Source organism: Rattus rattus, chromosome 1, assembly GCF_011064425.1.
Source record: "Rattus rattus isolate New Zealand chromosome 1, Rrattus_CSIRO_v1, whole genome shotgun sequence".
In the NCBI taxonomy this organism is placed as follows: Eukaryota; Metazoa; Chordata; class Mammalia; order Rodentia; family Muridae; genus Rattus; species Rattus rattus.
Window position 1 is genome coordinate 222,178,938 of NC_046154.1, and position 21,468 is coordinate 222,200,405.

Below are 21,468 nucleotides of genomic sequence, written 5' to 3' on the forward strand. Positions count from 1 at the left end.
GGGACAGGGGCAGGTATATCTTTGAGTTTGAAGCCAGCCTCGTCTACAAAGTGAGTTCCGGGACAGTCAGGGATACACAGAGAACATCTATCTTCAAAAACCAAGAGAACAAATTGGAAGCAACCATCCAAGTTCACAGTACCATGTTCAGACAGATAAAGGAGAATGCATGGACCACCATTTCACATTATTTTCCATTATTCCATATGATCTGTGGAGACTGATCAAGAGTTAAGAGTTTAGCCTTCAGATGCCTGAGGGCTTTGGTGAATATCAGCATTCAACTGAAAAGCTAGATGTAGACATCCATGTATAATCCCAGAGCCAGATCGTCAGGAGTGCAGTGACAAGGAGGCCAGTGAAGCTTGGTGGCTTCCTCCATAGTTTCCAGATTCACTAAAAGGTCATGTTTCAAGGGAATAAGAGGAACAGCTATATAGAAGACAACCTGACATTCTCCACTGAATCCCCATTTGTGGGAACAGTTTCACATCCTAAGACCACACATGAACACATAGAACACACACACACACACACACACACACACACACACACACACACACACACACACACACACTAACCAACTCATCAAACAAACAAGCAAAGAAAAGTAACCTGCAGACAAATAGACGTGAGAGAATATGCCATTGTGAAATACTGAAAAATCTACGTGTAAACAACTATATTTCATGGTACTGTACAATGTATCCCAATTTTATCTTGAATTACTAAGTATAAATTGTACTCATAACTGCTTTAAAATGAAAGAAATGTGGAACAGGAACCTTGACATCTGTCACATAATGTCTCGGAGCAGACATTTGTCATTTGAACCTGTATTAGATCAAATGGCAGTCACTTGGAAAATTCATCGAATCATATTCTACAGCATGTTATAGTCATTTCATTGTAAATTTAAAGGAAATAATTTTGTTTGAAGTGGAATGAGAATACAAAATGTGTTAACAGGGGAAATACTCATATATATGTATATAATATGACATATGAATTTCTTCTACTGTATTTTTTTGGTTAAGAAGACTGAAAATGTGTTTGATGTTTGACTGCCAGCAGCACGGCTTTCTCAACCTCCTCACATGGAGCCCCAGGCATGGAGAAGTGAGTAGGAAGCCTGCAGATTTTCCACTGGGTATAGCAGGAAATTTAAATCATGCAGGTCTGTACCTTCACACAGGATGATTCAACCATGCATAAAAACTCCAAAGCCAAGAAAGACCCTCTTTTTCTCTCTGGTACCTTTTTGGAACTGTTTTAGAGTTTGTCCTAACTAAAAATCCTGACTGTATATAGTGGGGACTTGTCAAGGCAAGGATCATGTCATCTGAGGCTTTTATTTTTTCCTCTTCCCCTCTCCCTCTCTCTCTCTCTCTCCCTCCTCCTCCCCCTCCTCCCTCTCCTCCTCCTCCTCCCTCTCTTCCTCCTCTTCCTCCTCCTCCTCCTCTTCCTCCTCCTCCTCCTCCTCTTCTTCTTCTTGGTCTGCTTTTGTAATGAGGTGCTGTTGTTTGCTAGAAAACTTACACGCTGTTGAGTTTTCTTTATTACAGATTTTATCACTATGCTAGAAGTTCTAAAACTTGAGAAGCAAGAGTGAGTTCTTTAACTGAACCTGGAGCATGTGTCAAACTTACATTTCTGCCTTATATTGAATCATAGTCCATCATTCTGCTTTTATCTGTTTACAGAACAGGCTCTTACCTTGTCATAGCGATACTTTGTTGCATAGTCTGGTCTGGCCCTGGTGGGGACAGAGCAACATTATTTCTGCCCCTGGTACAGTGCCCGGGGTGACCCTCCTCGAGTGTTGATGGCTACTGTGGGCATAAGGCTTGTTTGTATAGTAATGTGCTTATTTTCTGGACCCACTAGCAATGGAGGACTCTTTCCTTCTGAGGAATGTCCTCCCTGTTAATGTTGATGACTCCATGATAATTAGAAACAGTAGAGTCCAGGTGTCGGGGGCGTGGCTACGACTTAGCAAAATGGTAAGCCCTGGGACCTTCTGCACAGCCCTTAAGGCTATGTGAAAAAGCTCTAAATACATGTGTTCAAAAATATATAGTTTATCAATCATGCAAAATAAAAGGATGCAATTTGAATTAAAAGAGGGACTTCCCAAATCTAATGGAACAAAAACAGCTGTCCTGTGAGCCAACCTGTTAGAAATTACAATTTCTGTTAGAAAGAGATTAAGGGAGTGGTGATCTTGAGCACTCCGGCCCACCTAACTTTTTTGTTTATGCTTACAGAGGCAAATAAATTACTGAGTTCCGGATCATCTGTCCTTAACAAAGGTAGACAGATCTCTGAATTCTTTTGCATTGTGAAGAAAAATGTGTGTTTGCTGTCTCTCAAGAATCAAATGACTGGGATGCTGATTATTAGTAAGATAATCAAAAGGAAACATGGCAGAAATGACTGGATTGATATGTAAAATAAGACTGGACCTTGTTCTGCAGGAGATAAGCTATGCAGAAAATTGTTTAGGATAAAAAGAGAATTTCTTGGAGAACTGACACACATATAAGCAAGCATTACATGAACAGAAAGATCTCTTAGAATAGCAAGGAAACAGAATCCAGACAGAGAAATCTCCAGAGAGAAAACAGCATAGAGGGACAGAATGGAAAAGCTGTATCAGGCAGGACACATGTCGACAGCCCAGAAACACCTTCTCTAATGCCGTGGCTGGTCCTTGGCGCTTTGTTCTGCTTTTTAAGCAGGCATTGCCCGCTTCCATAGGAAACTCATCAAAAATTCTGATACCTTATTTCTCATATATGTTATTAGTTAGTTGTATGGGAAAGCTGTTATGTTGAATGCTAAGCTATAAATTACAAAATGCAGGTATCTCAAGATCTCGTGAATGTTGGGCAATTCCATTGCTTGGAAACCTGCTGTTAACAAGGATCCCAATTTTATGTATGTGCGTATGTATGAATGTATGCATTTATTTATTTAATAAAAATACCATCTTGATACCTTCATGGTACAACTAAAGATTATTCAAATTATCCTTAAGATGAGAGGTTTATAGCCTGCAAGTAATCACTTTCATGAGAGAGTCTTTAACTTTCATCATACTGTTATGAGTTATTATGGAGTAAGTTATTAATATAGTCAAAATAAAAATACAGAAGTATGAGTAATATCTACTAAAATAATCCAAACAAACATAACAATAAATAAAATCAAGTCAAAACAAAAACAAACAAAAATCTTGGCAGAAAATATGCAAACAGAAAATTGAAGTAAAACCAGTTTTCCTACTTACTAATTTAAGCTATTCTACAAATACTATACCATGAAATTATAAAGTACCCACCATTGTTTTCTGTGCTTCTATATTACAAGTTTGGAATTAATATTACTATCTATTGAGATATAACAACTGGTAAACTTTTGTGACCTTAATCAGTAGAGCACATCAGATTAAAAATACTCTTTAGAAACTTACTAAATTTAGATAATAAACACAACATGGTGTACAATAGTTTTACATAGTAAAATGGTGAATGAATAATTATGCCTCATTTTAATCTTCATAAATATTGCAATGACTAAATATCTCATACTGGCTATGGAAGCTCTGGCCAAAATAGTAATAAATTAAATTAAGTTTTTGGTACTTGTAATAAGCCTGACAAATTGGGACTGCCATAGATTCTTACCCTCAATTAAAATAATTAATATAGTCAAATGTAAAATAATACAAGCCCTTCAGAGACTGAAATTCAATATCCAAGATTTACTCAGAGAAGATGGGATGATTAACCTCATGATTTAACTACTTCACAGTGTAATTGGTCTATTTTAAAAGCCAAAGTAAATGAAATCTCAAGGTAAATTACTAAATAATTCCATCGCCCTACCAATTTAGAAACCTATTGATGATATTCTTAAAAGTACTAGGTACTAAACATAGTAAAAGCCATATACAGCCAACCAGTTGCTAACATTATGGTATAATCTTAAGTGCCTGCTTTTTTATTAGTTTATTTTTTCTAGGTTAATCAACGCAAGAGTTGTCAATGTTATTTATATTTTTAAAATAAAATCTTAATTTCAAAAAAAAAGTACTAGGTCCAACTGATGTTTAACTGATGAATATTTTGCTGCCATTGGCTTGGTTTCTGTGTTGTTCTTATTGCCTATACCAGCAGGCTCTCTGCCTCCGCGTTTAATGATACCATACATACATACATACATACATACATACATACATACATACATACATTCATTATAGGACCAGCTCCACCAAGCTTCTTTAAAGCTCTTTAATGACAATGCCATTGCAATGGTTTCTGTAGTACAGCCACAAATATAACCATCTTCAATTTCTTGTGAACTGGGTCAAGAAGTCACATTTAATTATAATATCATTCTAAAAATATGTTCTTCCTCACAATCATTTTAGACATCCCAATAGTCACAAAGAGCTCACCATAAAAGATGTTCTACTATGCAAACCTTAAGAACCCATTGCCTCAAATTCCAAGAAATATATTTTCATTCTGAGACTACTTCATAATTTTTATACCATTAAAACCAAATACTGACTCTCAAATGAAAACTACTTTTATATGTAAGGCAGAACTAGGCCCTCTGTCACATCTCATTAACATGTCATATAGCCTTTCATGTCCTCAGGTCATCACAAGTTGTCATAGCTTTGCAGGAGGACACCCTACTTGAGAACCTATTAGTTACTTGAAAAGCTCCTTGGGATAAGCTGAATGACCAGAAAAATGGTATCTGTATACTTTAGAGATTATGACCATTACTATCTCATACAGCTCTTATATCTGGATGGCTGCTACTTTATTTTATTATTTATGGCACTAAATAATACTGAAAAAAATAATACTACTGAAAAAGATCCAAGAATCAGTGTAAGATACCAAGCAACTATCAGCTTTTATAAATCATGCTCTGGTAAACACTTAGTCTTACCTTTGTGCTTTCACATATCCTGTGTCCATTGCCAAAGATCTAGTCACATAACAGTGTCTAGTTCCTCTCTTCAAATTTGATCAGTTAGACATGACTGGGAATGACTTTCTTCATAGATATCCAAAATAATGACCAATACAAGCCATACATACCTTACCAAGACATCAGCTGACTCTATGTAATGATATATGCATATAACTGATAGGGAGCAAGAAACTCATTCCACCTATTATAAGACTTAATGCGGACTATTTTAAGGGCATTAAACTTTCAACATTATTAATCTGAGATTCTAGACATTACAAAGCATCACTGTGATAATTTATTCAAATAACTAAATAAAACAAAACCACAATTAACATGAGTTTAACAAGGATGACTTGTAATGTGTAGTGAGAATTTTCCTGAGGTTTGATCTGAGACACTGAAGACTATTCCTTTGCACATCACTTGCCTTACCTCTGGGTAGACTGACAAGAGACTCTGAGTGCACCAGTGAGGACTTCGTAGTAGACAGCTCAACTATAGTCATGGCATCCCATGAAAATACTTTTTATTAATCATTGTATTCATTTACATTTCAAATGATATCTCCCTTTCTGTTTATTCCTCCACAAAATGCCCCATCCCATTCCCCTCTCCCCTCTCCTCTTTGCCTCTGTGAGGGTGCTCCTCCACCCTTTCTTCCACTCCTGCCTCACCTGTCTAGCAGCCCCCTATACTAGGGCGTAAAGCCTCTCTTGCCTCCGTCCCCTCTCATTGATGCCAGACAATGCCATCCTCTGCTACATTTGCAGCTGGAACCATGAATCCCTCCATGTATACTCTTTGGTTGGTAGTTTAGGTCCTGAGAGTTCTGGGAGTTCTACCTATGTGTTTGCAACACCCTTTATCTCCTTCAGTTTCTCCTCTATCTCTTCCACTGGGGTCCCGGAGCTCTGTCCAATGGTTGGCTGCATCTGTTTTGGTCAGATCGTGGTAGAACCTCTCAAGGAGCAGCCATATCAAGCTCCTGTCATCAAGTGATTTTGGCATCAATAATGGTGTCTGGGTTTGGTGTCTGTAGATGGGATGGATCCCTACTGGAGCAGTCTCTGGGATGTCCTTTCCTTCAGTTTCTGTTCTATTTTTTGTCCCTGTCTTTTCTTTGGGCAGAAACATTTCTGGGTTTAAAATTGTGAGATGCTTGGGTGACCACATCCCTCCACTGTGGACTGTGCCTGTCTACTGGAGGTGGTCTCTACAGGTTAGTTCTCCCCGTTTTTGGGTATTTCAGCTAAAATCATTGCCATTGCCTCTCATTTCCCTGGAGTCTGGGACTTTCTCATGGCTACCCCCCAGTTCCTTAAGAATACTTTACTGATAAAATTATCCCATAAAACTGGTTTCTGGACTAACCAGGAATTCCTATACAATGTAACCTGAGTCAAATGTTACCTGTCTAGCCATTTAGCTGTTATCTCTCTGCTTCTGTAACAACAGCTGCTTTCTGTGTAGTCACAATTCCATACTTTGCCCATAACTGGAGGACAGGGCTCCTACCTACTAATAAGCTTGGAACAGTCCCACTAGAGGTTAATAAAGACTCCATTTGACTTATTCCAGCCTCTTGGGAAATTTTTTTCTTCTGAACTCTCTTGTGATTATTGAATAACTCTGATAAACATCTAAATGAGTTTTACATTTAACTATTTAGGCATTCTACTATCTATGTGTTTATCTTTCAATAGTTAACAACATTTTTATGGTGTATACTGTTATATACAAATTAAGTTGCTTTTTTAAAAACATGAAAGTAATATTTAAAAATAAAAGCAAATTTTGAATAAGCATATACTTTATGAGCATTATTATTGTAAGATGATGCTCACATCTTGAACAATAATAGCCATTGATACTGATGTAATAGTGGTATTAAAATGAAGTGTCATATACTTTCAAGAAAAGATATAAAGAAGCCTTTATTGATTTTCTTAAGAGTTTATCGATGCTGAAAACTTCACAACTGAAAAGAAATCCAATAAAGTGATTTACTAACGTAAGTAGCATCCAGAAAGAACGTTGAAGCAATTTGTCACTAAAATATTGAAGAAATTACTGACAATAAATTACTGAATTAAGTAGAATGACAGGTAACTATAGTATAAATTATATAAACCATGCTGAGTACAACAGGGGACGTTAAGCTGCAGGTAGATTTATCACAAGGCAAATGGCCCAATAAACATGTAAAATTCAAAGGAATGTATTCACAATTCAAACCATTCCATTTAAGCTTTAAAAGAAAAGCTTCCCAGCTCTAAAACATGTCTCCACACCCATAAAAGTCCAAACACAAAAGCAATGTCTGCGCACACTCGTGGTGGTGTTTGCACACTTGTGGTGGTGTGTGCACACTCATGGTGGTGTGTACACACTCATGGCAGTATGTATGCCTCTTAGTTCTAGTCTAGTGGCATTTACTGTCCTTTCAAACTCTTGAGAACACTACACTTCCAATGGCCAGCTATCACATCCCAAGAGTTTATGCAAAGTGAAAGATGTGCTACTGAAGCTTTTCACTAAGACTGATATTGTCAGAATTAATGAGCCATTTTATCTAATTATAGCATTTCCAATACAATATTATGGTAAATGATGAAATAAAAAGTTAAATCCGTCTTTAAGAATGGGCCAGCAAGAGGGGTTACCAGATAAAAGTATTTGATACCTACTTTGTGACCTGAGTTTGAGCCTTAGAAACAATGTGATGGGATGTGAAAACCAACTGTTGCAAGTTGTCCTTCCTCTCCAGCATGGATGCTGTGGCACATGTATTTGCAAGTAGATACACTCACTATAAATAAGTGACTAAAAGTAAATAAATTAATGTAATGATACTGTAAGAATTTTAATTGCATGATGTAAGTAATGCCATAAAAAAGTTTCTTTAATATAGGAGTTTCTTTGAAACAATTTTATATTATAGCCAAAAGAAAGAAATTGAAGATAGCGAAAGCTATGTAATCAAAATCACAAATAAAAACAAAATCAAACTTCTTACATCTGGAGGTAGTATCATGTCCTCACTATTGAAAGGATGGGACCATGAAGATAGCTGATGTCCTTGTAGGCTGCATCATGAAACCCTGACACCATTGACAGGAAACACAAAAGGATCTTACAACATCAAAAAGGACCTGGGGCAGTGCAGAAAAGATTTTTAACAACTAGAGTGAAGAAGTCTTCAGGTGATTTAAAGATTTGGGAACTTGTCACATGTGTAATGAGACTAAGCCAGAGACTGAATAAGAGACAAATACAGCCTGACTGGACAAAAGAAGAGTTTATATCCACTTATCCTTTTCCTAGATATTTTCTCTCAAAAACTAGTCTATAGATGACAAGTGCTAAGAAATAGGTTAAACGAAGATCTTTTAGAAGATGGAACTCTCTAGAAATCTGACCTGAATATTAAAATTATACACATATCATTTAACTTACAAGTTAGGCTTCTGCATAAAATTTCAATCTAAATTTATAGTCTCTATAATGTATACCTGATATGTCCCTTATGTGGTGATTAATATTAAATTTTCTGTTTAAAATTATGTTAATGTCGCTTGTACTCTATTGTTCTAATTAAGTATTGCCCTCCAAACTTATATCAACACAAAAGCTTAGAATATAATCTCACATGAAAGATGATGTTAGCAGATTCAATTGGCTAAGAAGCAAGGTGATATTGACCTGACTTAAGTGGGCCCTAAGTAATTGTTATCATTATGATCCAGCAAAATAGTTTTCAGATGGAGAGACAAGCAGGATGGAGACAAACGCGCTATAGAGATGAGTGCAGCAACAGTCACTCTGCTTCCAGCCCAAGAACCCAAGGGCTTCCTGGAATTACCCCAAGATTGGAAGATTCAGAGAAAGTTTCATTCTCAAAGCTTGCTGGATGGGTATAACATTATCTTACTTTCAGATGTCTGGCTTGTGGAACTGAGAATTAATTTTTTTAAAGCCATTAAGTGTGTAGCACATAATTAAAGCAGCCTTTGAGCATGCATGCACTGTGCATTACAGAGAATCTCACAGTAGGAATTCGATGGGCACTGCAGAGAAATCAAAGTTGGAAAATTGAGACAGATTATGACTCTAATACACTATGTGAACCTACATTGTTGTATAGCTGCTTATGTTACTATAAAATATTCCTTTTCATGAAAGCAGATGCTCAAGTTTCCTTAAATTCTGTCTCCTCCATGCCTAGAGGATTGCTTTGCTAACTGCTCAGACTCATGTCTTCAACTTTGCCCTCTAAGTTGTGTTTTTCTCATTGAGCTTTATAATAAAAATTTCAGTGTCTTCTATCTCAAGAGAAAAATCTGAAAGCAAAACAAAAACCCTAAGATCTCTGGCTGAAGTTGTTACTTACACTATTTCTTTTTCCAGCAAACTTTTGGAATAGATACTCACATTTCCTAACCAGTTTTACTAAGTCCACATTGCAGATTGTCATTCCTTACTCAGATCCTGATGCTCTGTTAAATGTTTATATTTTTTTCTTATACCGTGTTAAGAGTTTTCACCATCTACAGTATTTCACCTCTACAGAAGTCAAAATAAGATCAGGTTCTGTATTTTCTCAGTTACTAATGAGTGAATAATTGAGAATCCAAACTACTAAGGAAAAAAAAACCTCTTCATGATCGACAATAGAAAGTCAGAACATTCAAATATATTTTGCTAATAATTGTTTTAATATCAGAGTCAAATCAAATAGCTTAATACTGTAAAATAATAGCAAAATGCCGATAAACTTTATCCAACAAACAAGTTGTTATTCTTAATGGCAATAGGACTGGAAACCTAGAGTATAAATATTTGAAAATTGCCTTAAGATGTGAGGTTCAATTTAACACCAGTAAGATGCATGGGAACATGGTGAGCTATCAATCTTCCTGAGAGTGTGAGGAGAATCGGCGTTTACTGACAAGCAGTCTGCTCTCAGTAAGCAGACTCAAGCTATGGACACGTGTGTTCTATATGAATTCAACTGCATCCCAGGCAAAAACACAGAAATGTGCATGACCAGATAACACACAACCTGTGAAAAGTACCCCAGCTCATCTGGGGTGGTGTGAAGCAACTCTTCTTTTCTTACACTAAGGACACAGTGGTCCTTTTAGTCTTATTGAGAGGTAATATAGCATATTATAGAGGATCTTTTATGAATAATATAGAAAATTTTCACTTTTAATGTTTTAATATATGATCTTTCTCTGAGAGTAACTATTTCAGAGCCTCAGCGCCTATTCAAAAGGCAATTGGAACAAATGAACTCAGTGTTTTTGACAGATAATGTGCTAAGTGATTTACAAGTCAAGTTCTAAGAGTATTCCCATCTAAAAGATATAAAAGAAGGAATGATCATAATTTGAAACAAATGACAGGAACAGAGAAAAAATGTGAGAAGTGGTATGTGATAAAACGGTAGCAAAATGCAATGAGAAATAGCTCAGTGTGGCAATAGCAGGGAATTATGGCAGAGTGAGAACGAGAACAGACAGAGGCAAAATAGGAATTTGATTTGTAGGGAGCCATTGACCATTGCTTAATCATCTGATACCAAAGAGCTAGAGGTACAGACAGGCAGAATGAATCCCACAGTCCTCCCCTCAGTAAGCTGTGAGACACAATTGGAAGAGCTGGATGTGTACATATTTGAGAATCTGGTGTTTATTTATGCAGTTTAACATTGGATTTCATAAACGAAATAATACAAAGAATCATTTCATTGTCAAGCCATCTGAATTCTAAGACCTAGTTCAACTATAAATCTAGGCCATTCGATTTGTCCACCTTTTCCTTCTTTGCGTGGAGAAAGTGTTGCTTTTGAGAGTGTTTCATGTGAATGTGAATTAAACAAAGGAGTCTCCATGTCTTTAATGGTGTGCCAAGCATTTTCTCACACGGTGAAGTTTAATTGTAATATGACCTCATGATTTAGCCGTTACCATCACTGTTCTGAAGATGAGAAAGTCAACTGGGCTGAAATTATAACTTGTCCAACAGCAATGAAAACAAGTTGTTGAGCTAAAACCTGATCCCAGAGATCAGGCTATAGGCCAGTACTCTCATGCTGTATAAGAAAAGAACTCTGATACACACATCTCTCTTCTTTCGCACAGCTCTTTCTTGTTGACAGAAGTGTCATTCACAAATGAAGAGTTTATGAAAATTTCACAAAATGAACCAAGGGGCTTTAATATGAACCCATATGCTTAAATTTATAAATAGAATGAATATGGAACATTTATAAAACAAAACTATGTTTGCATTAATAAACCAAAGTGTACTTTATTTTATCCATTTACAACTCAAGGTTTGTTTTAGAAGTCATTCATGCTTATCTCCATATGGCATTATTTTTAAGCTAACAGGATTAAATTCTATTAATATTAATCTGCCAAAATAAAATTTACATTCATTAAGAATTTGTTAAGTAATTATTATTTCAATCAATAATTTTTCTTACTCATGAAGCATATGCAAACTACTGTCAAATATCACTATGGTGACTGGCATGTATATATGAAAAAATAAAATGCCTAACTTTTCTCTTTCTCATTCCTCTGGCCACATGGCTTCTTCCAAAGGGAGTAGAACAGAGAAAATTAATAGCTTTCAAAGGGAACTCAGCGAGCTATGCATTTTCTGTTCAATCATTCATTGGAGTCTGTCAGCAATTATGTAATTTTTTTTTTGCATCTGTGATCTATAAAATTCTAGAAGGCCAAGGATGCTCTTGGACACAAAGGGAATGCCCATGAAGTCCCCACCCCCACACAAGAGGATGATATTCATTCTAAAAGGTCACTCTCCTCAATACTGAAGAACTCAAACATGTTTAAATTGATCCATATGTTGTGTTGAAGAAATACTTCACACAGTACTGAAGTTGACATCTTGCTAATCATCATAGGCAGCATTAGCACAATGATAAAGTGGAAAGTCAAATACTTCCTGTCTGATGGCCATGTTCTCAATTAAGGTGAGAGTCTTAGACTAGATTTAGAGGCAGGAAAGGAGAATGTATAGGTAGTATCTGGTTTCAAGAAATTGGACTGGAAACATCAGCTTATTTTACACATCAGCAGTAGAAATCAGTTGTTATCCATTGGCGTCTACTGATGAAAATCCACATCCTGATAGAGTACTGAGTCATCTAGACCCAGACATTCACAATGGCTACAATGAGTCTTTTGTCATACAGCAGAATGCTGTCAATATTAATTTTATAAGTTTATAAACTTTCAGCTACTTGCACAACTCTTTACTGCTCATTAAATTTCCCTTGCCTACCTATGCATGAACAGAGCTTAGTCTAGGACAAATCCAGCTGGACCTCAGGGCAAACAACTTTTTAAACCATCTAAGTGACTTCTAAGACCCACAGTCAATCAAGCAGATGTTGAGACAGCAAAGGACACAGTATAGTCTCAGTGCTAATATACAAAAGATTTTCAGGTTTACAAGAGGATCTGACGTGTTCTTTGTTGTCAAATTATAGTCATTGTTCTAGAAATTAGCTTTATTAAATCAAAACATTTCCACTGAAAATGTGTTAATAAATTATAAACCTGACATATGTATTATACATAATTCTGTTGCTGTTGTAATAGTTATATGTTTGAATTTATGTATATATTGCTTAGCAGACTTTGCTTTCTGCTCCAGTAATTTCTCATCTTATGTCATCCCAATATGAAGGCACTTGCAAGGCTACTGGATGTCTTTATTTTTAAAAATTAAAAAAAAACAATCCTGTTTTCATTTTTGTATTGTTGTTCACCTGTATACTTGACTGTTGTTTAAGATTAAATAAAATGACCTCAGTTTTATCACAAAGCTACTACTTAAACAGTTGCAGAGTAAAGCACTTTGTGCACAGTAGATATTCTCATGAAAGTGTTCAAATAACGTGTAATGAAAGTCAGGCATGTCTAGAAATGAAGAAGGCACGCTGAGATGAATCTTACTTACCAAACTCCTTGGGAACGGCTATAGAATAAACGCAATTATGGTCCACACTGTAATTTTTGGGGTAGTTTGGTGATAGCACTGTGCCTTCTGAACCTGTCGAACGGCTTCCACAGGGTGCTGTTGAATAAAAATGATAAAATATTTATAAAAAAACATTCAAAAATTTAAAATAGGAATATCTTCTCAGTCTACTCAAAATCAGTTATTAAATTTTAAACTTAACATTTATTTTTCCATGCTTATACAATTCTCTTTAGTGTTAAGTATTTTTTTTTAAAAATGAAGGTTTTAAAAAGCTTTATAAACTTTGGAATACACTGTCATCTAAAGCAAAGCAATATAGCTATCTTATAACAGTTATTTCTAATCGTAATAATGATGACATCTCATTTATAAACTTGTAGACTTAATGACATCATCGTAAAGAAGAGAAAGCATATAAACACTCAGGAGAGCCGTCAGGTTTTGTAATGTTACTCAGATTCTACTGTAATTATGCTGCTGTGAAGTTAATGATGTCCATACATGAACATGAATGGTTTTGCAAATACATTTTCTCACACTAAGCCACCGGTTCTGAAGCTCTGGGTTGCATATGAGATGTCCTGCATATCTGATTGTTACATTACAATTTATACAGTAGCAAAATTACAGTTATGAAGTAACAACGAAATCATTTTGTGGTTGGGGGTCACCGGAATGTGAGGAACTGTAGTAAAGGGTCATAGCATTAGGAAGGTTGACAAGCACTGTCCCAAGCATTGTCTTTCCTCTCCCATCTTTCTCTGTCCTGAACTCAAACCAGTTCATGGTGCATTGCCACTGACCATTTGCTACATTAGACACAAATTTCCCCAAACGGATGAAGCTGAAAGCGTCTGGTAAATTAATAGAAAGTATTCCTGCCATTTAGAAGACATAAGGTCCGCTAATATTCAGTGAGAGGATATAATTTGTGGTCTCCTACACAGAGAAACGTTAAGATGCTGTTAAATATTTATATATCCAGGAGAGCTGATATTATTTTTTTCTTCCATCTTTATTAATTTGGGTATTTCTTATTTACATTTTGATTGTTACTCCCATTTCCGGTTTCCGGGCCAACATCCCCCTAACCCCTCCCCCTCCCCTTCTATATGGATGTTCCCCTCCCTATCTTCCCCCCCTATTACCACCCTTCCCCCAACAATCATGTTCACTGGGGGTTCAGTCGTGGCAGGACCAAGGGCTTCCCCTTCCACTGGTGAGAGCTGATATTCTTAAAGCAGAAAAACAACTTAGGAAACAATGAATGAGGAAGATCAAAAGCAACTAAAATGAGGACTTAGAAAAAAAAAAAGAATGGCTTCAAACTGCTAAATGTTACTTGGCAGTTAGTAAACGAAGATGGAAACTTTATATTCTGTTATGTGAAGAAGTAATCTTTCCCCCCATACCTATGGATTCCTTATGGAATGATTTTTCCAAAATACATACACTCAGAGGCCCTGCCTCCTGTGCCTTTTCCCAGTGACATTCCTAAGTGATGGATCTTAAATAGGAACTTTTCGCTTTCCTCTGTCTGGGATATAATCACTGACCATTGAATTCACTGGAAGTCTTTCAAGGTATGTCTTCTCAAGGAAAGACTATAGGAAGGACTGAAGAAGTCGAAGGGTATTGCAATCCCATAGGAAGAACAACATTATCAAGTAACCAGACCATCCAGAGTTCCCAGGGTCTAAACCACCAACCAAAGAGTATACATGAGTTTGTCCATGGCTCCTGCTGCATGTGTTGTAGAGGACAACCTTATCTGGTATCAATGGGAGGGGAGTTACTTGGTCCTGTGGAGGCTCAATGCCCTAGCATAGGGGATGCTAGAGGGGTAGGTGGGGAGGTGCCCTCTTAGAGGCAAAGGGGAGTGGAAATGGGTTGCAGAGTTTGCCCAGGGGAGACTTGGAAGGGGGACAACATTTGATATGTAAAGAAATAAAATAATTAATAAAAATTATTTCAACAAGAATCCTAAAATTGCACCAAGACCACTACAAAATATATTCTTAGTCTATTTTTCACCTCATGGGGATCATTTGAACACAAAATCTCAACCATTTTCATTTGGAATATTCTGCTATTTTTATACATATAACCTACTTATACTGCTATTGCTGCTACGTTTTCTTCTTCGTCGTCGTCCTCACCTCCCCCCATTAAAATCTTCTCCACAAAGTGCCATTGTGAAAGTGGTATGTGTGGGGGTGCTGAGATCTTTATACTCAACCTCTGTGGTTGCTTGATGGCTTAGCTACAGCCCCTCCTCTCCATGATCTTTTTCATTTACTGATCATCTTTGATGGAGGTCTCCTCCGTATCAGTTCGCACCGACCTTTGTACTCTTTATGGAGTACCTTCTCTGTACCCGTTTATCTCTGGCCTTCTGGACTCTCTTGCTTTAACAGCAAGGACTCCATAACCATAACATTCTAAGTTATAGAATGCGCATTCTTGAAAATGTCTCTCCCTTCTCATTGCTTACTGCTTTAGTGATGATTAAGTTTCTAATACTTTTTTATAAAAGTAAATTCATTTATTAATACAAAAGGAAAGGATATGGATTTGTGAAGAAATTTATTTTTCCTCCTCTATTATTATTGGCACTTAATAGCCTGAAGGGTTGGTTTAACCTTACCTATCTATATTTTAAAGATTTTTAAAAACAGGGGGCTTGGAAGACAAGAATATTTGGGGAAATGTGAACAGTTGTTATCTGGCTCAAGAGATTGTAGAGGTGCACGGAAACTGAGGAGGAAACTTTCCTGTGTTTCTTTTTTCAAGAATATGGTTTTTTTTTGCCTATCCTAGGAATTTGGTTGAATCTAAATCTAAAGAAAATCAATCAACTTGTTTGAAAGAGAAATCTTAAGACAGGAAAGTGTTTAGTCTGGTTCTGTGAAGGCAGCTCTAACTATTAACTCAATCTGAAGCCTACTGCACCACACTTGGACAATAGGAAAAATGGCCACAGAAGATGTATCAGTCTAAGGGGGACAGACAGGTTACATCTCTAGCTTGCACTACTACATGGTAGTGCTGTCCAAGTGGTCCTAGATTTGTTGAAATTGTTTCAGAGAATAAGTGAAGCCAGGCTATGTGTGGCAGGTAAGCCAATTAGGCTATTCTGTGAAGCTGTAATAGAAGTTTAAAGAGGATTGTAAAAGACTGGAGACCCCAGGACGATGCCATGCTGTTAGGGAATCTACAGATATGGGGGAAGTTAATGTAAGAAAGACGCCATGGATGTTATAGGAGGCATGCTACACGAGTGGGGCTGCCTAAGCCCATTGGCATGCAGCCAATTTCATAGCCGTTCTGGACAGGAGGCTTTATTATTTAGTGTTTTCTCTGCTAGGTTTTGCTGTGGTTCTTCATTACTCTACCCTGATTCTATTCTTCCACTCTGGCATGGGAGTATTTTGTCACATTGAATCTTGGAATTATATAACTACCTTTTGATTTTAGAAAGGCTTTTGGTTAAGAGATTCACTAGAGTTTCAGATGAGACAGACTCCTAAATTATTGGAATTTCTAAAGATTGCATAGACTCTTGATGTTTGCATTATAAAATTACTAAGAGACTTGGGTGGCAATGAATAGAAGATTGCTATTACAAGTGATATTTTTGAGTATGAATTTGTCAAGGGGTAGACTTAGACTGTTAGTCTCAACTGTCAACTTGATCATCATTGGATTATTGAAAAGGGAAGACATACTCACTTTGCAGCACCATTCCCTGATCTTGGATCCAGCCGCTAAGCTGAGCACACATGTTCGCCCCTCCTTGTTTCCGGACTGAGTATGCCTTGTGACCTACTGTCTGAATCTCCTGCTATTTGCTACTAATCTACCAAGATGGATTCTACCTTGATTTATGAGCCACAACAAAACTTGTTTCTTCCTAAGCTCTTCTTTTTGTCATGGTATTTTATCACAACAGGAATAGAAACTAAGTACGAGGCTTAGGTTTTATCTTTGGAGTTTGCTAAATAAGACTTGATTTGTTTTATTAAAATGTGGTCATTCATATAGGTGTCTCAAGAACTGTGGCAGTTTGAAAAGTCCATACTTTGTTTCCACTCAAACTTTTAAAAAGCAAAGTAATATTTTCAAAACAGCAAATTTGTATTGACCAGGGTTGTAATAGCTTGTTTCAACTATTTTTAATATGCAATAAAAGCAGATTAAACAGTTGGAATTAAAATAATAAATCCAGAACGTTCAAGAAATAATAAAATGATGTGATGAAAATATCCAAGAGTCTTTGTTTTCTTCAACTTTTATCCTTGAAATGAGAGTAGTCAGGTATATTTCTTTTTCAACCCTGATAATCTTATTCAGCTACTAATGCTACTAGCGCAAGAGCGTTTTACGAATGAATGGTGCGCTTCTGGTTTCTGTCTGTGCCCAGAGCTGACGCGGTGCCACAGCTCTCTGTGCCCGGATTCCGCCAGTAGCGAGCTGGACTCCTTGGAGCGCTGTCACACCTGAGGGCACAGGTGAGACCAGCACTTCTGCTCAGAGGGATCCGCCCAGAGCCCTCAGGACAGAGGAACTGAAGAGCAGTATGGGGCAGGATCCTTCTGATTTCAGTCTGCACACAGAGCTGCCCTTGTGCCACAGCTCTCCATACCAGATCTCTCAGGAGAGAGCTGGTCTCATAGGAGGACTGAACTATGGCTCCAGCCACATATGTAGAAGAGGATGGTCTTGTCAGGCATCAATGGGAGGAGAGGCCCTTGGTCCTGCCAAGGTTCCATACTCCAGTGTAGGGGAATATCAGGGCTGGGAGATGGGAGGTTGTGAGTGGGTGGGGAGCACCTCATAGAAGCAGGGGGAGAGGTGTTGGAGATTTAGCTCAGTAGTAAAGCGCTTGCCTAACAAGCGCAAGGCCCTGGGTTCAGTCCCCAGCTGCGGGGAAAAAAAAAAAAAAAAGAAGTAGGGGGAATCTAGGGGAAGAATCAGGTATCTAGGGGAAAAGAGGGGAAGGAGATAACATTTGATATGTAAATAAAAATATCCAATAAAAGAAAAATACTAAGTTAGTACACACAAAATGCAGTCAGGATAATAGAGTGAATGAAAAACATAAATTGAAAAAAGAATGAATGATGCATTTTAATTTCTTTCTGATTTCTACAATGTTATAACCTTAAAATCATACTTTGAATATACAGAATAGGAAGTTTATTTTTATATTTGGGAAGTATGAATAAAAATGATGCCTTTTAATTCAGGCTTAGCTCTGTGACTAAGTCATGAGTGCATATGCATCTTCCTACATTTTCTGTGCCTGTCAACTTTGATTTGTTTCATGTGTTGTATTCTGTGTCATGCACATTACAGACTTTGATGGAAATTTTCACTTATAAACATGAAGGATTTCTGTATGAATATATGGAGATGGCTGATAATTCGATGTCCTATGGTCACTAATTATAGACCCCGTAAACCAGAAGTTCTCAATTTTTGCATCGGTGACCCTTTGGGAGTCAACTATCATTTCACAGGGGACACCTAAGACCATTGGAAAATAAGGTATTTATATTACTGTTCACAACAGTTCTAAAGTTACATTATGAATTAGCAACAAAATAATTTTAAGGTTGAGGGTCACCACAATATGAGGAACTGTTTTTAAAGGATCACCGAGTTAGGAAGGTTGAGAACCGGTGCTGTAAACATTCCTGGTAATGTGTTCTTTGTTTCTTTTTGTCAACATGATCAAATTCATAGCCAATGAAGCCTAACTTTGCGCAGGTTGTGAATAATTGAGAAGTGTGTGATTGTATAAATAAAGGAAGTTTATGCTATCTGATAGAAACCTAGTGTAGTAGATCTGTTTCTCGATTATCCAGTATAAATAGATTACGCTGAGTCATCTAACGTTGGCTTGTAGCATCTCTGCATGTTCATCATAGTAGTGAACTTGGGGAAAGGGCATCTTTTGCCTTCCTTTGTCTTAACAAATAGAAGATCAAAAGGTACGTGAAGAACTTTCTACCCCTTCTTCAAACAGGAGGATTTATTGACTCATCATTTGAAATGTGATCATAAATGTTACAGAGGTATAAAGTTATATTTGATGGTATGTTATTCCACCCACTGAATCAACTAAGAAGGGCTCACATGGGGTCACAGACACTAAAGTGGCAAGCATGGGACCTGCACGGGACTGCACTAGGTCCTCTGGTCATTGTGCCGTGGCTGTTGTCATCACTGTGTTCTTCTGAGACTCCTAACAGTGGGAGCAGGTGGGTCTCTGACTCCGTTGCCTGCTCTTGGGAACTCTGGTTGCTTTGTTCAGCCTCAATATGAGGGTTTTTGCCTTGTCTCATTATTTCTGGTTTTGTACTGTTTAGCTGCTGTCTCTTGCAGGCCTGCTCTTTTCTGAAGAGAAAATAAAGGGGGAGTGGACCTGTGGGAGAGGGTAGGCTGAGGGCAGCTGGGAGGAGCGGAGGGAGGGCAAACTGTGGTTGGGTGCAATGGTATGTGATGTCTCGATTTTCACTGTAAATAAGTTACCGTTCTCTGATTAAATACACAAATGAGACAAAGGCACAAGAGCTATGATTTTATATGATATTACAGTTTAGGTGATTCAATGGATGTACTAAAAGGCTGTTTGATGCTGGAAAACTATTTTTTTTAAATTATATCTTATAGGACCAGAATTCTCTAGAGCACACTTTGGAAAATGGCACACTGATGTTGCTGAGATGTGCCAGCCTGGCAACTGTCCTAATGTTTACGTAGCTAATTATAATTAATCACTACATTGCAGCACTGGAAAATTATGTTTTGTGCATACATACAGAGCCAAATGATTTCAGGGATTTAAAATGTTAACATTCTCTTTCTAAAACAGGCCATTATTCTTACTTCCTTTCCCTGACCCAAGGTCAAGTAAAACACTGATTTGCTGTTTATATGCTAGGGTCATTTATCTTCTTCTCTCTATCTGTTCAACCTTATCTGTTACAATGCAGACTCTCAGCAGTTTCTACATGGCTATTCCAGCCACCAGTGCTCTTACTCCTGCTATTGATTTTTCTGACATACAAGTCTTATCATGATTCACCTATTCTCTAAGAACAGTATAATGTAAAAAAAAAAAGTCTATGTTATGTTAGATAACTATGTAAACTTCAGCTAGCAATGCTAGACTGCAGTGAGATGATGTCTAAAGCACAGAACACAATTCTCTTTAGGAGAAATTATGCTAGGAACATCACCTAAATCCAATTCAAAAGCCAAATAGATCCTCTACTAATCAACCATACACAATATTGGCTTTATTCCCTGTGATTCGAGGTCCATTTTGGCTGTTTCCTTGGTTATTAGACATCACTACAGCTTTTTGTACTGAGGGTTAAAACTCTATGGAAAATAAGTAGCTTTAACCATTTGAGTATAATCAATAGAATAATGTTTAAACATATCTAGGGCTATGTAGATTCTGGTTTCTACGGAGAGAGCAGCAAATCCAAGCCAATTGAAAGTAATTAATCTACATTAATGTTGTATCCACTGGGATATTCCTCACTGAGTATGTATAATGTCACAGGCCATTTAAATTCTCATTTTAATTACATTTTTGAAAAGTATTTTTCCTCCATCTTTATTAACTTGGGTATTTCTTATTTACATTTCAAATGTTATTCCCTTTCCTGGTTTGGTTTCCAGGCCAACATCCCCCTAAGCCCTCCCCCTCCCCTTCTATATGGGTGTTCCCCTCCTCATCTTCCCCCCATTACCACCCTCCTCCCAACAATCACATTCACTGGGGGTTCAGTCTTGGGTGGACCAATGGCTTCCCCTTCCACTGGTGCTCTTACTAGGATATTCATTGCTACCTATGAGGTTGGAGCCCAGGGTCAGACCATGGATAGTCTTTGGGTAGTGACTTAGTCCCTGGAAGCTCTGGTTGGTTGGCATTGTTGTTCATATGGGGTCTCGAGCTCCTTCAAGCTCTTTCAGTCTTCTCTCTGATTCCTTCAACAGGGGTCCTGTTCTCAGTTCAGTGGTTTGCTGTTGGCATTCAGCTATTTTTTTGCCATATTCTGGCTGTGTGTCTCAGGAGAGATCTACATCCGGTTCCTTCAGCCTGCACTTCCTTGCTTCATCCATCTTATCTTTGGTGACTGTATATGTATGGGCCACATGTGGGGCAGGCTCTGAATGGGTGTTCCTTCTGCCTCTGTTCTAAATTTTGCCTCCTTATTCCCTCCCAAGAGTATTCTTGTTCCCCTTTTAAAGAAGTAGTGAAGCATCTGCATTGTGGTGATCCTTCTTGAGTTTCATGTATTCTGTGCATCTAGGGTAATTCAAGCATTTGGGCTAATAGCCACTTATCAATGAGTGCATACCATGTGTGTTTTTCTGTGATTGGGTTACCTCACTCAGGATGATATTTTCCAGTTCCATCCATTT

General features: G+C 37.5%; 1 protein-coding gene across 2 annotated transcripts in view; it reads right to left on the reverse strand.

Annotated features, from left to right (window-relative positions):
- The window catches only part of Csmd3 (CUB and Sushi multiple domains 3), a 1,591,133-nt gene that overhangs the window by 241,390 nt on the left and 1,328,275 nt on the right, over window positions 1-21,468 (reverse strand). For both annotated transcript variants that reach the window (XM_032915225.1, XM_032915219.1), the window contains one exon: window positions 13,000-13,116. In XM_032915225.1, coding sequence (XP_032771116.1) covers window positions 13,000-13,116 — 117 coding nt within the window. The remainder of the gene's footprint in view (window positions 1-12,999; window positions 13,117-21,468) is intronic.